Source organism: Heptranchias perlo, chromosome 2 (genome assembly GCF_035084215.1).
Source record: "Heptranchias perlo isolate sHepPer1 chromosome 2, sHepPer1.hap1, whole genome shotgun sequence".
Lineage (NCBI taxonomy): Eukaryota > Metazoa > Chordata > Chondrichthyes > Hexanchiformes > Hexanchidae > Heptranchias > Heptranchias perlo.
This window is the reverse complement of record NC_090326.1, coordinates 122,963,670-122,977,916: the sequence shown is the minus strand read 5'-3', so window position 1 is coordinate 122,977,916 and position 14,247 is coordinate 122,963,670. Positions and strand designations below refer to the sequence as shown.

The window sequence follows — 14,247 nt, the reverse complement described above, 5'->3', positions numbered from 1 at the left end:
CAAGTCTTCTGAGATCTCATTGATCTCTGTCCCATTTATCTGAGGGAGATATGGGTGGAGGGCATCCATCAACAAGATGATATTTTCATAACACTGCTGACAGCACAATGTGGGACAGATAAGTACTGACATCCAGCCAAATACAGATAATTTGTAACAGGATTAGGAGAAGCTTCTCTCATCATCTCCCCAGTTATCAGTGATGCACAAAATAAACACGGTCGACAAACAGACCCTATATTTTTGTTGAAAGTATGTCTGGTTTGGGGCTGTAATGATAGACAGCATCAACTTGTGATGGGGTTAAGGGCTTTAAAACTTCATATTGAAAAGCGGAACCAAACAAATATCCTGTAAGAACGCCAGGTGATAAAATTAGACACACCGCCGGACTCGGTGAATTCAAATCACAAGCAGAACGCACAATTACACCAGTTTCCCAAATTAGCGTATTTTCAAACTGGTCGTCATAGAAATGTTATGTCAACTTTTGCCATGAAGATTTGATTTTGCCTGATCAATAAAACAGAAGTTGCTGTGAAGTCTGCAGTGCATGGAAACAGTTTGATATCTTAATATATTCTAAGTTTCCTGGCGACACACAGGTTTTTGCGATTTCAAAGGACTGGCTTCTGTGTGGCAATTTAAAGGAGGCCGAAATAAACGTTCAAAGCACTTTGAAGTTACCATGATTTCACAGTCAAACTCTCCACTAATAAATAAACAGAAAGAAATAACTTGCATTTACGTAGCATCGTATCACATCCTTAGATGTCCTAATACACATCACAGTTAATGAATGACTTTTGAAGTGCAGTCACTGTCATTATATAGGCAGCCAATTTGTGTCCAGTAATTCCCCACAAATAGTAAATGACATGTGTCTGTTTTTGGTGGTATTATCTGAGGAAGGAATGTTGGCCAGGAAACTGTTCTTATTCGAATCTGGAATCTTTTGCATCCACCGGAACCACTCTGACAAATGCAGCAAATACCAAATAGATTTCAGTTTTGCGGTTGGTTTCATGGAAATAGAAGATTGCTTTTTTCTTAAATTCTCCCCCATCCCCTGCTGAACACATTGGAGTAGAAATTGGACTTTGTTGCGCCTCTTTTAAGGGTGCAAGAACGCCTGAAAAACATCTGACTAGAAATTGGGTCAGGCCATTTTTCAGGCGTCCAGAGCAGCTGCCTAAAACAGGCAATTTGACTTGTAAAGTGCTTTGAATAATATCACCTGCCAATGACGATACTGACAAGTTACATTGGATACTCTGGCCTCTTCCAAACCCTACAGTGTTTATACTCCTGTATATGCTCAATAGGGCTCCACTATATGTTTATTTGTAGTGCTGCTCTAAATTTCAATGCGCCTGGCCTGTAATTGGCCACATTTTGCACATTTTATCCCTATCCCTATAGTGCGCTGCCTGCCAACAAGTCAGACTTGCTGCAATAAGTATCTAGCATGACTATGATGCATGTTGGGACAATCATTGGATTATGGGCATTACGTTGTCCCTCACGTTGGAGCCAACACGTTACTTCCCTGCCAGAGCACCATCTGGGGAGGTCTCACTGAAGGTGTAATGCAGTCAGTCTATTTTAGATCTAGTGGTTCTACACTTAGATTTTCCACAGAATTTATACTATGAACATTGAGTATGGAACAATGGTCCCGATAAACGAAGTATAGGTGAACTGGAAAAAGTCATCATGGGAAGAAATAAAAACATCCATTAACAGGTAATCTTCCCGAAACCAACATCACTAAAAATGTTAACAGGTCATTCATTACATTGCAGCTTTTGGGACCTTGCTATGTGCAGAATAGCTGCACAGCAAAATGAGTAACACATCAAAATAATTCATTGTATGTGAAGTATTTTTTCATATCCTGAGAGATATGATATATGATATCATGTTATACAAATGCATGTTTGTTCTTTCCTTCAATCAATAAGACAGGTAGTGGCAACAGTCAGCAAGATTCCATTGTGAAGAGAATTTATGCACAGGAACAATCAGTTTACAAAAGCACTTAATGATGTTGGTTAAATAAATAAAATGCTTTGGCAGTGAGAAAATATATTGGATCCTGGGTTCCAGTTCACTGTTCTTGAAGCATCAACCATGAAGTGGAATGGCACTTTGGCACATCACATTGGAGCTTCAAGTCCTTTGCTAACACATTGTGCCATCATAGTATGGCCAGCTCCCAATCGCACTAATATGTAGTAGGTTCCAAATGGAAGCCATGAATTTCTCAAGGGAGAGGGGCTGAGGGAGAAAAGAATCACACTGTAGGTTATCATGTTTCTTTTAGTAGCTGCTATTGAGCAGTATTGGTAGAAAGAAAACCAGGACATGGCCAGCTGTCCAGCATTTTTGTGGCAGAGACCAGGCAAGGGAAAGGGAAGTAAATAGTTTCTTAACCACATCCCATCGTGCTTCCCCCCCAGAGGAATAAAAAGAGTCAAAAACCTGAGGAACATTTTCCGTCTTAGAATAATCTGATTCTTAACTTTATGTTGATCAATAATATCTGACCACAAAATCAAGAGTTATGAAGGTTCTTTAATACCTATGAAATGGAACTTGATGTATTCTTCAGCCAATCCTGAATCAATTGTTATTCAGTTTCCATATCTATATGCCTTTTTCACTTGAGAGTCGGGTTTCGTTGGGGATAAATATAAAAAGGGCCTCTGTAGAACAACTTCAACCCCTGTGATTCCAAACTGTGAAGCAAGATTCTCACCAGCAGGGCTTTAAATGTGGGTCACCTTACAGCATCATGGGAAATTATTTACTAGTATTGTTTCAAATGACGCACAAAATAAATTCAGTCCCATTTTGACACACCCTACAACTTGGTGGAGCTGAAATAATGTCCAAAATATTTTGCTTCCATTTCCCACTTGTATCAGCTGGGAATGGAGCATTAGACATTAGTGAGTGTAAATGTTTGTTTGACATGTGCCTTGCCTTCCCTCCCCGAGCAATTGTCATTCCTTATATGCCTGCACTGAAATTCACAAAAGTAAAGTAATGGATTTCATTCATGTGCAAAATCACTCAAATTTACAAACATTTTGAAATCTCAGTATTACAGAACACATAATCTAAGATTGCTCTTTGATGCTTTCTACAACTCAAAATGCAGTCCAATTTTTGTTCAACTTGAATTTTCACTTATCTCCCCATCCCAACAACTGGTAAACTTTATAAATCTATTAATCTCCACACTAAAAAAAATGACCCCACCTATGATTACATTTGATAACACAAATGTACCCCAGTTGGGTAATTCACATCTTTTGCTTTCTGCACACAGAGCAGATAACGTTACCTTTGAGACGATGACTCAGGACTTGCTCCAGAATAGCTGCAAAGTTTGTAAATTCAGAACATGAGTCATCAATGGTCTCAAAACAGGAGCGATCAATTAGGGTCTTGACAGAAAACCTGCAAAACATAAAACGCAAGAAAGATATACATTAGGTCTAAGATTCAAATAAATCAGGCTGTGAAAAGAAAAACGTATTCGAAGCAATAACAAAAATAAAACACAGGACGGGCCATATATGCCAACAGTTGGGCATTTAAGGTAATATTCAGCTTGTTCACATTTCATTAAAAAAAAAATCACCTTATTCACTGGAATTGCCGGTTGCCAGTATCAGACATTCAGACCAATTAGAGGATGGGACTGGAGTCAGTCAAAACCAGACATTACTTTTTCCCATCTTGGTTATGGATCAGGTAGAGGGAGAAAAGCTTTAAGATGAACTCACAGTTTTTAAGAAACACAGTTGCAGGGATCAGCACATTTGGGAGAAGAGAAAAATGGAGATGAAATAAAGGAAAGCAAAAATCAAAAGCCCAAAAAACTTCCAGAAGAAAATCCAAAATGACAGTAGTAGCTGAAATTTAATTGTGTGGACCTTAAAAACTTTCTGGTTGTCTATTTTGATAGGAACTGGGTTCTGCTCCCAGGATTCCACCAATGGGAAACAGTGACAAGAGCCAGAATTAAAAGCATCGCCAGATTTTACTTCAAGAAGTCATTTTTATCTCATCCAACAGGTTTAGAGTGCAACAAACATTAAAAAGAATGATTTCCCACAACCTGTAGATTACACAAAGATGACCTTATGTGAAATAAACATTCGCTTTAAATGGACATTATCAGGGCCACTGATTTATAGTGACTGAAGAGTCCAATTCTATTTTTAATACACGGGATGCTAGGATTTTGAGGGCCACTTTCTGGGATTCCATTTTTCACTGAAAACCACAAACCAATGGCTTTGGTCATTAAATTGTCCAATTCTAGAAAATTTACCAAAAAGATATCTATAAATTTTAGGTAGCAATAATCCAGCTCACTTGGCAGGAATACAGAGCTTCCCCAGAATCAAAACAAACAATTTTTTTTTATTATGCGTTCATGGGATGTGGGAGTCGCTGGCGAGGCCAGCATTTATTGCCCATCCCTAACTGCCCTTGAGAAGGTGGTGGTGAGCCGCCGCCTTGAACCGCTGCAGTCCGTGTGGTTAAGGTTCTCCCACGGTGCTGTTAGGAAGGGAGTTCCAGGAATTTGACCCAGCGACGATGAAGGAACGGCGATATATTTCCAAGTCAGGATGGTGTGTGACTTGGAGGGGAACATGCAGGTGCTGTTGTTCCCATGTATCTGCTGCTCTTGTCCTTCTAGGTGGTAGAGGTCGCGGGTTTGGGAGGTGCTGTCGAAGAAACCTTGGTGAGTTGCTGCAGTGCATCCTGTGGATGGTACACACTGCAGCCACGGTGCGCCGGTGGTGGAGGAAGTGAATGTTTAGGGTGGTGGATGGGGTGCCAATCAAGCGGGCTGCTTTGTCCTGCATGGTGTCGAGCTTCTTGAGTGTTGTTGGAGCTGCACTCATCCAGGCAAGTGGAGAGTATTCCATCACACGCCTGACTTGTACCTCGTAGATGGTGGAAAGGTTTTGGGGAATCAGGAGATGAGTCACTCACCGCAGAATACCCAGCCTCTGACCTGCTCTTGTAGCCACAGTATTTATATGGCTGGTCCAGTTAAGTTTCTGGTCAATGGTGACCCCCAGGATGTTGATGGTGGGGGATTCAGCGATGGTGATACCGTTGAATGTCAAGGGGAGGTGGTTAGATTCTCCCTTATTGGAGATGGTCATTGCCTGGCACTTGCCAGGCGCGAATGTTACTTGCCACTCATCAGCCCAAGCCTGGATGTTGTCCAGGTCTTGCTGCATGCGGGCTTGGACTGCTTCGTTATTTGAGGGGTTGCGAATGGAACTGAAAACTGTCCAATCATCAGCAAACATCCCCATTTCTAACCTTATGATGGAGGGAAGGTCATTGATGAAGCAGCTGAAGCTGCTTGGGCCTACGACACTGCCCTGAGGAACTCCTGCAGCAATGTCCTGGGGCTGAGATGATTGGCCTCCAACAACCACTACCATCTTCCTTTGTGCTAGGTATGACTCCAGCCACTGCAGAGTTTTCCCCCTGATTCCCATTGACTTCAATTTTACTAGGGCTCCTTGGTGCCACACTCGTTCAAATGCTGCCTTGATGTCAAGGGCAGTCACTCTCACCTCACCTCTGGAATTCAGCTCTTTTGTCCATGTTTGGACAAAGGCTGTAATGAGGTCTGGAGCAGAGTGGTCCTGGCAGAACCCAAACTGAACATCGGTAAGCAGGTTATTGGTGAGTAAGTTCCGCTTGATAGCACTGTCGACGACACCTTCCATCACTTTGCTGATGATTGAGAGTAGACTGATGGGGCAGTAATTGGCTGGATTGGATTTTTCCTGCTTTTTGTGGACAGGATACCCCTGGGCAATTTTCCACATCGTCGGGTAGATGCCAGTGTTGTAGCTGTACTGGAACAATTTGGCTTGAGGCGCAGCTAGTTCTGGAGCACAAGTCTTCAGCACTTTGGCCGGGATGTTGTCGGGGCCCATAGCCTTTGCTGTATCCAGTGCACTCAGCCGTTTCTTGATATTACATGGAGTGAATCGAATTGGCTGAAGACTGGCTTCTGTGATGGTGGGGATATCGGGAGGCGGCAGAGATGGATCATCCACTCTGCACTTCTGGCTGAAGATGGTTGCAAACGCTTCAGCTTTGTCTTTTGCACTCACGTGCTGGACTCTGCCATAATTGAGGATGGGGATGTTTACAGAGCCTCCTCCTCCCACTAGTTGTTCAATTGTCCACCACCATTCACAACTGGATGTGGCAGGACTGCAGAGCTTTGATCTGATCCGTTGGTTGTGGAATCGCTTAGCTCTGTCTATAGCATGTTGCTTCCGCTGTTTAGCGTGCATGTAGTCCTGAGTTGTAGCTTCAACAGGTTGGCACCTCATTTTTAGGTACACCTGGTGCTGCTCCTGGCATACTCTTCTACACTCCTCATTGAACCAGGGTTGATCCCCTGGCTTGTTGGTAATGGTAGAGTGAGGAATATGCCAGGCCATGAGGTTACAGATTGTGCTGGAATACAATTCTGCTGTGCTGATGGCCCACAGCACCTCATGGATGCCCAGTTTTGAGCTGCTAGATCTGTTCTAAATCTATCCCATTTAACACGGTGGTAGTGCCACACAACACGTTGGATGGTATCCTCAGTGCGAAGACAGGACTTCGTCTCCACGAGGACGGTGCGGTGGTCACTCTTACCAGTACTGTCATGAACAGTCAGGGGGAGATAGAGGAACAGATATGTAGGCAAATCTCAGAAAATTGTGCAAATAATAGGGTAATAATAGTGGGGGATTTCAACTTCCCCAATATTAACTGGGATACTCAGAGTGTAAAAGGCTTAGAGGGTACAAAATTCTTAACGTGCATCCAGGAGAGCTTTTTGAGCCAGCATGTAGAAAGTCCTACAAGAGAGGGGACGGTACTGGACCTAATTCTAGGGAATGTGGCCGGCCAAGTGGAAGAAGTGCTAGTAGGTGAGCACTTTGGTGACAGTGACCATAATTCAGTGAGATTTAAGGTGGTCATGGAAAAGGACAGGGAGGGGCCGGAAATAAAGGTTCTAAATTGGGGGAAGGCCGATTTTAATAGGATAAGGCAGGATCTGGCCAAAATGGACTGGGATCAGCTGCTTGTAGGAAAATCCGCATCGGAGCAATGGGAGTCTTTCAGAAGGGAGATTGAGACCATACAATGGCAACATGTTCCCGTAAAGGTCAAGGGTGGTTCCAAGAACTCCAGGGAACCTTGGATGTCAGGGGATATACGAGAATGGATTAGGAAAAAAAGGAGCGCTTTTGGCAGATACAAAAGGATAAGGACGGAGGAAGCCCTAGAGGAGTACAAAAAGTGCAGGGGGATAATTAAAAAGGAAATTAGGAGATCAAGGAGGGGCCATGAAAAAACACTGGCGAGCAAAATCCTAAGATGTTTTATAAGTATATTAAGGGTAAGAGGATAACTAGGGAAAAAATAGGGCCCATTAGGGACAAAATGGCAATCTGTGTGTGGAGCCGGAAGATGTAGGAGGGGTTCTAAATGAATTTTTTGCATCTGTTTTCACTATGGAGAAGGACGACGTAGACATAGAAATACGACAGGGGGACTGTGATATACTCGAACATATTAACATCGAGCGGGAGGAGGTATTGGCGGTTTTAGCAGGCCTAAAAATGGATAAATCCCCAGGCCCGGACGAAATGTATCCCAGGCTACTGTGTGAGGCAAAGGAGGAGATTGCGGGGGCTCTCACACATATATTCAGAACCTCTCTGGCCACAGGGGATGTGCCAGAGGACTGGAGAACCGCTAATGTAGCACCATTATTCAAGAAGGGGAGTAGGGAAAAACCGGGGAACTACAGGCCAGTGAGCCTAACATCAGTGGTAGGAAAATTATTGGAAAAAATTCTGAAGGACAAAATTAGTCTCCACTTGGAGAAGCAAGGATTAATCAGGGATAGTCAACATGGCTTTGTCAAGGGAAGATCATGTCTGACTAATTTGATTGAATTTTTTGAGGGGGTGACCAGGCGTGTGGATGAGGGTAACGCAGTGGATGTGGTATACATGGATTTCAGTAAGGCCTTCGATAAAGTCCCGCACAGGAGACTGGTCAAGAAGGTACGAGCCCATGGAGTCCAGGGTGCCTTGGCACTTTGGATACAAAACTGGCTTAGTGGCAGAAGGCAGAGGGTGATGGTCGAAGGTTGTTTTTGTGACTGGAAGCCTGTGGCCAGTGGGGTACCACAGGGATCGGTGCTGGGGCCCTTGCTGTTTGTGGTCTACATTAATGACTTGGATATGAATGTAAAAGGTATGATCAGTAAGTTCGCTGATGATACAAAAATTGGTAGGGTGGTAAATAGTGAGGAGGATAGCCTCAGTCTGCAGGACGATATAGATGGGTTGGTCAGATGGACGGAACAGTGGCAAATGGAATTTAACCCGGAAAAGTGCGAGGTGATGCACTTTGGAGGGACTAACAAGGCAAGGGAATACACAATGAATGGGAGGACCCTAGGCAAGACAGAGGGTCAGAGGGATCTTGGTGTGCAAGTTCACAGATCCCTGAAGGCGGCGGAACAGGTAGATAAGGTGGTAAAGGAGGCATATGGGATACTTGCCTTTATTAGCCGAGGCATAGAATATAAGAGCAAGGAGGTTATGATGGAGCTGTATAAAACACTGGTTAGGCTACAGCTGGAGTACTGTGTGCAGTTCTGGTCGCCACACTACAGGAAGGATGTGATCGCTTTGGAGAGGGTGCAGAGGAGATTCACCAGGATGTTACCAGGGCTGGAGCGCTTCAGCTATGAAGAGAGACTGGGAAGATTGGGTTTGTTTTCCTTGGAGCAGAGGAGGCTGAGGGGGGAACATGATTGAGGTGTCCAAAATTATGAGGGGCACAGATAGGATGGATACTAAGGAGCTTTTTCCCTTCGTTGAGGGTTCTATAACAAGGGGGCATAGATTCAAGGTAAAAGGCGGGAGGTTTAGAGGGGATTTGAGAAAGAACTTTTTCACCCAGAGGGTGGTTGGAGTCTGGAACTCACTGCCTGAGAGGGTTGTGGAGGCAGGAACCCTCACAACATTCAAGAAGCATTTGGATGAGCACTTGAAATGCCATAGCATACAAGGCTACGGACCAAATGCTGGAATATGGGATTAGATTAGACTGGGCTTGATGGCCGGCGCAGACACGATGGGCCGAAGGGCCTCTATCCGTGCTGTATAACTCTATGACTCTATGACTCATTTGTGACAGGTAGCTTGGTGAGGACGAGGTCAAGTAAGTTTTTCCCTCCTGTTGGTTCGCTCACCACCTGCCGCAGGCCCAGTCTGGCAGCCATGTCCTTCAGGACTCGGCCAGCTTGGTCAGTAGTGGTGCTACCGAGCCACTCTTGGTGATGGACGTTGAATTCCCCCACCCAGAGCACATTCTGTGCCCTTGCTACCCTCAGTGCTTCCTCCAAGTGGTGTTCAACATGGAGGAGGACTGATTCATCAGCTGAGGGAGGGTGGTAGGTGGAAATCAGCAGGAGGTTTCCTTGCCCATGTTTGACCTGATGCCATGAAATTTCATAGGGTCCGGAGTCAATGTTGAGGATTCCCAGGGCCACTCCCTCCTGACTGATTCTGTACATACTGGAAAATACCAACCTAATCTCTTTAGGATTGACAGTAACAATAATGTCATCCAGTACACAAGAGCTTTAAAATGACTTGGATAAGAAAATATAGAGGCACATAAGAGTTACATGTTTATCAAGATAGAAGTGGATGACGAGAAAGTGGGAGGTGGAGTGCAAACTAGAAGAGACTGTGAATGATCGTACTGCAGCATTGGCAGAACAGGCAGGACAAGCATGATGGGCCAAACAACTTACTTCTTAAAATAACGCCCATTTAAATGCTAAATTTAGCTCCTATAACGCAGTATGACAGGAGCAATTACTGATAGGCAATGGAAAATCCAGCAGGTCTCATTAATTTCACTCTACCATGTTGTAAAGTGACCTAACCTTTTCTCATCCAAAACAAATGTCTAACTCGCATAAGAAAAAAAGAATGGAAATTTTCTGAAAAAGTGGGTAGGAAAACATTATTAGATGTGGAGTATTCTAGTAATTCCATTTGCAATGTGTACTTCAGAAATACATAATGTATGGACTGGGAATGGAAAAACAGTTACAGTTAAAGTCAATGATATGGATTTTATTCTCTATTGCATCAGATGGCAAATGGTTATTTTAATATTGGTCTAGGGAAATAAGGAGTTGTGGCTGCTGCTTGCATCTGATCATCAGGCTTTGTGATTTATTTTGCTGAATTAGTGTAAGTGAAATCAGCTGCAAGCAAATACACACCAAGTCAAAACTAAAACCAAATCTCGGAATTGGAAAACTTTGGGTTTAAATCAGTAAAACAAATGCTTACAACTATCTTCACCAAATATAATAAAAGGAGTTAGCGCATAGCATTAACCACATCCTCAGTGACTTGTTCCCCGTGGAACTTTGTTCAGCAGTCAGCTTATGTTGCAGATGACGGAAGGTGCAGTCAATGCTGATGCTGCCAGTCAGTACGGAGAGAAGGTGAAACAACGAACATCAAATATGAAAGGCACCTATATGCACCGCATCAGAGCGCTGATATCCCATTTGGCCAAAATATAGCCTGTACTCCTGATCCTCACGTGTGTACCAATGCAGTTGCATGCCAGGCCAATCCCACTGGATTTTGCAGGATCATCCAATTGAAATGATTTGGTTAAGTTCGGTGGAGACTTATTGCTATGCAAAGGTGATGGTTTGAGGAATTGCTCCCTTCATGAAGAGAACATGGAGGTGGTTGTTATTCACAAGGGACATCCAGCAGAAGGACAGGTGGGTGAGGAATTCACCTCTCAGGATATATTGGCTTTGGAAGGAGTGCAGCACAGATTCACCAGAATGTTACCAGGGCTCCAGAGATTAGATTATGAAGAGAAATTACATAAACCAGGCTTGTATTCCCTGGAATAAAGAAGGTTAAGGGGTGATTTATTTGATTCAGGTTTTTAGGATTTTGAAAGCAATTGATAGGGTAGAGAGAGAAACATTTTCCGCTGGTGGGGGAGTCTAGGACATGGGGATATAACCATAAAATCAGAGCCAGGCCATTCAGGAGAGAAGTTAGGAAACACTTCTTCACGCAAAGGGTGGTAGAAGTGTGGAACTCGCCCACAAAAAGCAGTAAACGCCAGCTCAATTAATAATTTTAAATCTGAGATCGATAGATTTTTGCTAGCCAAGGGTATTAAGGGAAATGGAGGCAAGGCGGGTGGATGGAGTTAGAATACAGATCAGCCATGACCTCACTGAATGGCGGAACAGGCTCTAGGGGCTGGATGGCCTACTCCTGTTCCTATATTCCTTAGGATGATGACCCATCGGCCTCTCCCAGCCTCCCATAGTCATTCTGAGATAGAAGAACCAGGTATGAACCTGGAGCTAATGCAGACAAATCCAATCCGGCCAATTACCACCCCATCAGTCTACTCTCAATCATCAGCAAAGTGATGGAAGGTGTCGTCGACAGTGCTATCAAGTGGCACTTACTCACCGATGCTCACTTTGGGTTCCGCCAGGACCACTAGGCTCCAGACCTCATTACAGCCTTGGTCCAAACATGGACAAAAGATCTGAATTCCAGAGGTGAGCAGAGAGTGACTGCCCTTGACATCAAGGCAGCATTTGACCGAGTGTGGCACCAAGGAGCCCTAGTAAAACTGAAGTCAATGGGAATCAGGGGGAAAACTCTCCAGTGGCTGGAGTCATACCTAGCACAAAGGAAGATGGTAGCGGTTGTTGGAGGCCAATCATCTCAGCCCCAGGACATTGCTGCAGGAGTTCCTCAGGACAGTGTCCTAGGCCCAACCATCTTCAGCTGCTTCATCAATGACCTTCCCTCCATCAGAAGGTCAGAAATGGGGAAGTTCGCTGATGATTGCACAGTGTTCAATTCCAATCGCAACCCCTCAGATAATGAAGCAGTCCGAGCCCGCATGCAGCAAGACCTGGACAATATCCAGGATTGAGCTGATAAGTGGCAAGTAACATTCGCGCCAGACAAGTGCCAGGCAATGACCATCTCCAACAAGAGAGAGTCTAACCTCCTCCCCTTGACATTCAACAGCATAATAATCACTGAATCCCCCACCATCAACATCCTGGGGGTCACCATTGACCAGAAACTTAACTGGACCAGCCACATAAATACTGTGGCTACAAGAGCCGGTCAGAGGCTGGGTATTCTGCAGCGAGTCACTCACCTCCTGACTCCCCAAAGCCTTTCCACCATCTACAAGGCACAAGTCAGGAGTGTGATGGAATACTCTCCACTTGCCTGGATGAGTGCAGTTCCAACAACACAAGAAGCTCGACACCATCCAGGACAAAGCAGCCCGCTTGATTGACACCCCATCCACCACCCTAAACATTCACTACCTTCACCACTGGCGCACCGTGGCTGCAGTGTGTACCATCCACAGGATGCACTGCAGCAACTTGCCAAGGCTTCTTCGACAGCACCTCCCAAACCCATGACCTCTAACACCTAGAAGGACAAGGGCAGCAGGCACATGGGAACAACACCACCTGCACGTTCCCCTCCAAGTCACACACCATCCTGACTTGGAAATATATCGCCGTTCTTTCATCGTCGCTGGGTCAAAATCCTGGAACTCCCTTCTTAACAGCACTGTGGGAGAACCTTCACCACACGGACTGCAGTGGTTCAAGAAGGCGGTTCACCACCACCTTCTCAAGGGCAATTCGGGATGGGCAATAAATGGTGGCCTTGCCAGCAACACCCACATCCCAGGAACGAATAAAAAAAAAATCAGAGGTGCTGGCAATAGTGGCATGGCCATCTCTTGACCCAGCAGCAATTGGGCATTTGGCACAGGCAAGTCGCAAGGTTCCCGTTGACAAGCAGCAACATGACAGTACACTTTCTCCTCCCAATAAAGTGGCATATAGAAGAGCTGAAGATTAGGAATTAGGCAACACATACCCTACACTATCACCAAGGGCAGGCATTGTGGAAGCAAACATTTACACAGGCACACACAGACAGTAGGGAATTAAACTTTTTGCATTTTCTTTAAAATGTTTGAAGATGATTTTATTTGGACTGAAGGGATATATTAATGATGGTACTGGGAACTAATATGCAGGGATACTAATGAAGGAAAGGAGATTTGGGCTCCATGTTGAAATGGAGCCAGTGTACAACAGAGCGGATCAGAGGACTTTTAAAAGCAGCCCTTGAGCCCATGCATTTATTGAAAGTCCTGTCTATCACTCCTTGTCGGTCGAGCCATGCATCAGCTGTACCCAGTTCGCCGCCTTCTTCTTCTTCCTCCTCCTCCTTTAGCTGCAAGGGCTTCCTTCTATGAAAGACAAAGCTGTACAGTACACAGGATACAGATGACCTTGGATACTTTCTCAGGGCTGTAGAGTAGGACCTCACAATCTGTCCGTATATCATAAGCACTACTTTAACAAACCAAATGTACGCTCCATCGGAATTCATGTGGAAGCATGAGCCTCATCGTATTTTCACTCCACCTTGGTGCGGGTGTTCATGATGCTGTTAATAGCCAGAGACCCTACACTTTTAGGAGAATGTATTCAGATGGGGAAAAAAAATGAAGGCACATAGTACCAGGAGCAATACTGAACGCATCAGGAAAATTGAGCTGCAAAAAAAAGGAGCAAGTATTAAGGAGCAAAGTTTTAACCTCAAATGGAGGACTTCAACTACACCTCTACTTGGTCATCATCATCCAACAACACTGCTTTTATACAGTCATTCATTTGGATAGGTGGGCCACTGGCATTAAAAGGGGAGAAATAGAACATTCCAGTGCAAACAGCGATTTAAATCTAATTTACATGTGGTGGGCAGAATCGTAGCCAGAGGAACATTGCCACAGGGTTTTTCTTTTAAAACAGCAGGGATTCAGTACTAGGCCTCGCTGGCTCCTTTTCCAGCTACCCTACATCTGCCGCAAAACAAGCAGTAAATGGGAGGCAAGTCTATCCCAAAAGGCACTATTTAAATGCAAGTTCTTTCTTTAATCCTAAAGCCAGAAGGTTTATGGATAAGTAGCAAAACCCTTTTCTTAAAAAAAAAATCCTTTTCATGGTTTTAAACATCTTTAATTGACAGTAGAATGCTCTGGTTAAACCAG

At 44.4% G+C, this 14,247-nt stretch overlaps 1 protein-coding gene across 2 annotated transcripts in view; it reads right to left on the bottom strand.

Moving 5' to 3' along the window:
- The window catches only part of rundc3b (RUN domain containing 3b), a 118,828-nt gene that overhangs the window by 88,245 nt on the left and 16,336 nt on the right, over positions 1-14,247 (bottom strand). For both annotated transcript variants that reach the window (XM_068006945.1, XM_068006951.1), the window contains exon 2: positions 3,353-3,468. In XM_068006945.1, the coding sequence (XP_067863046.1) occupies positions 3,353-3,468 (116 nt within the window). The remainder of the gene's footprint in view (positions 1-3,352; positions 3,469-14,247) is intronic.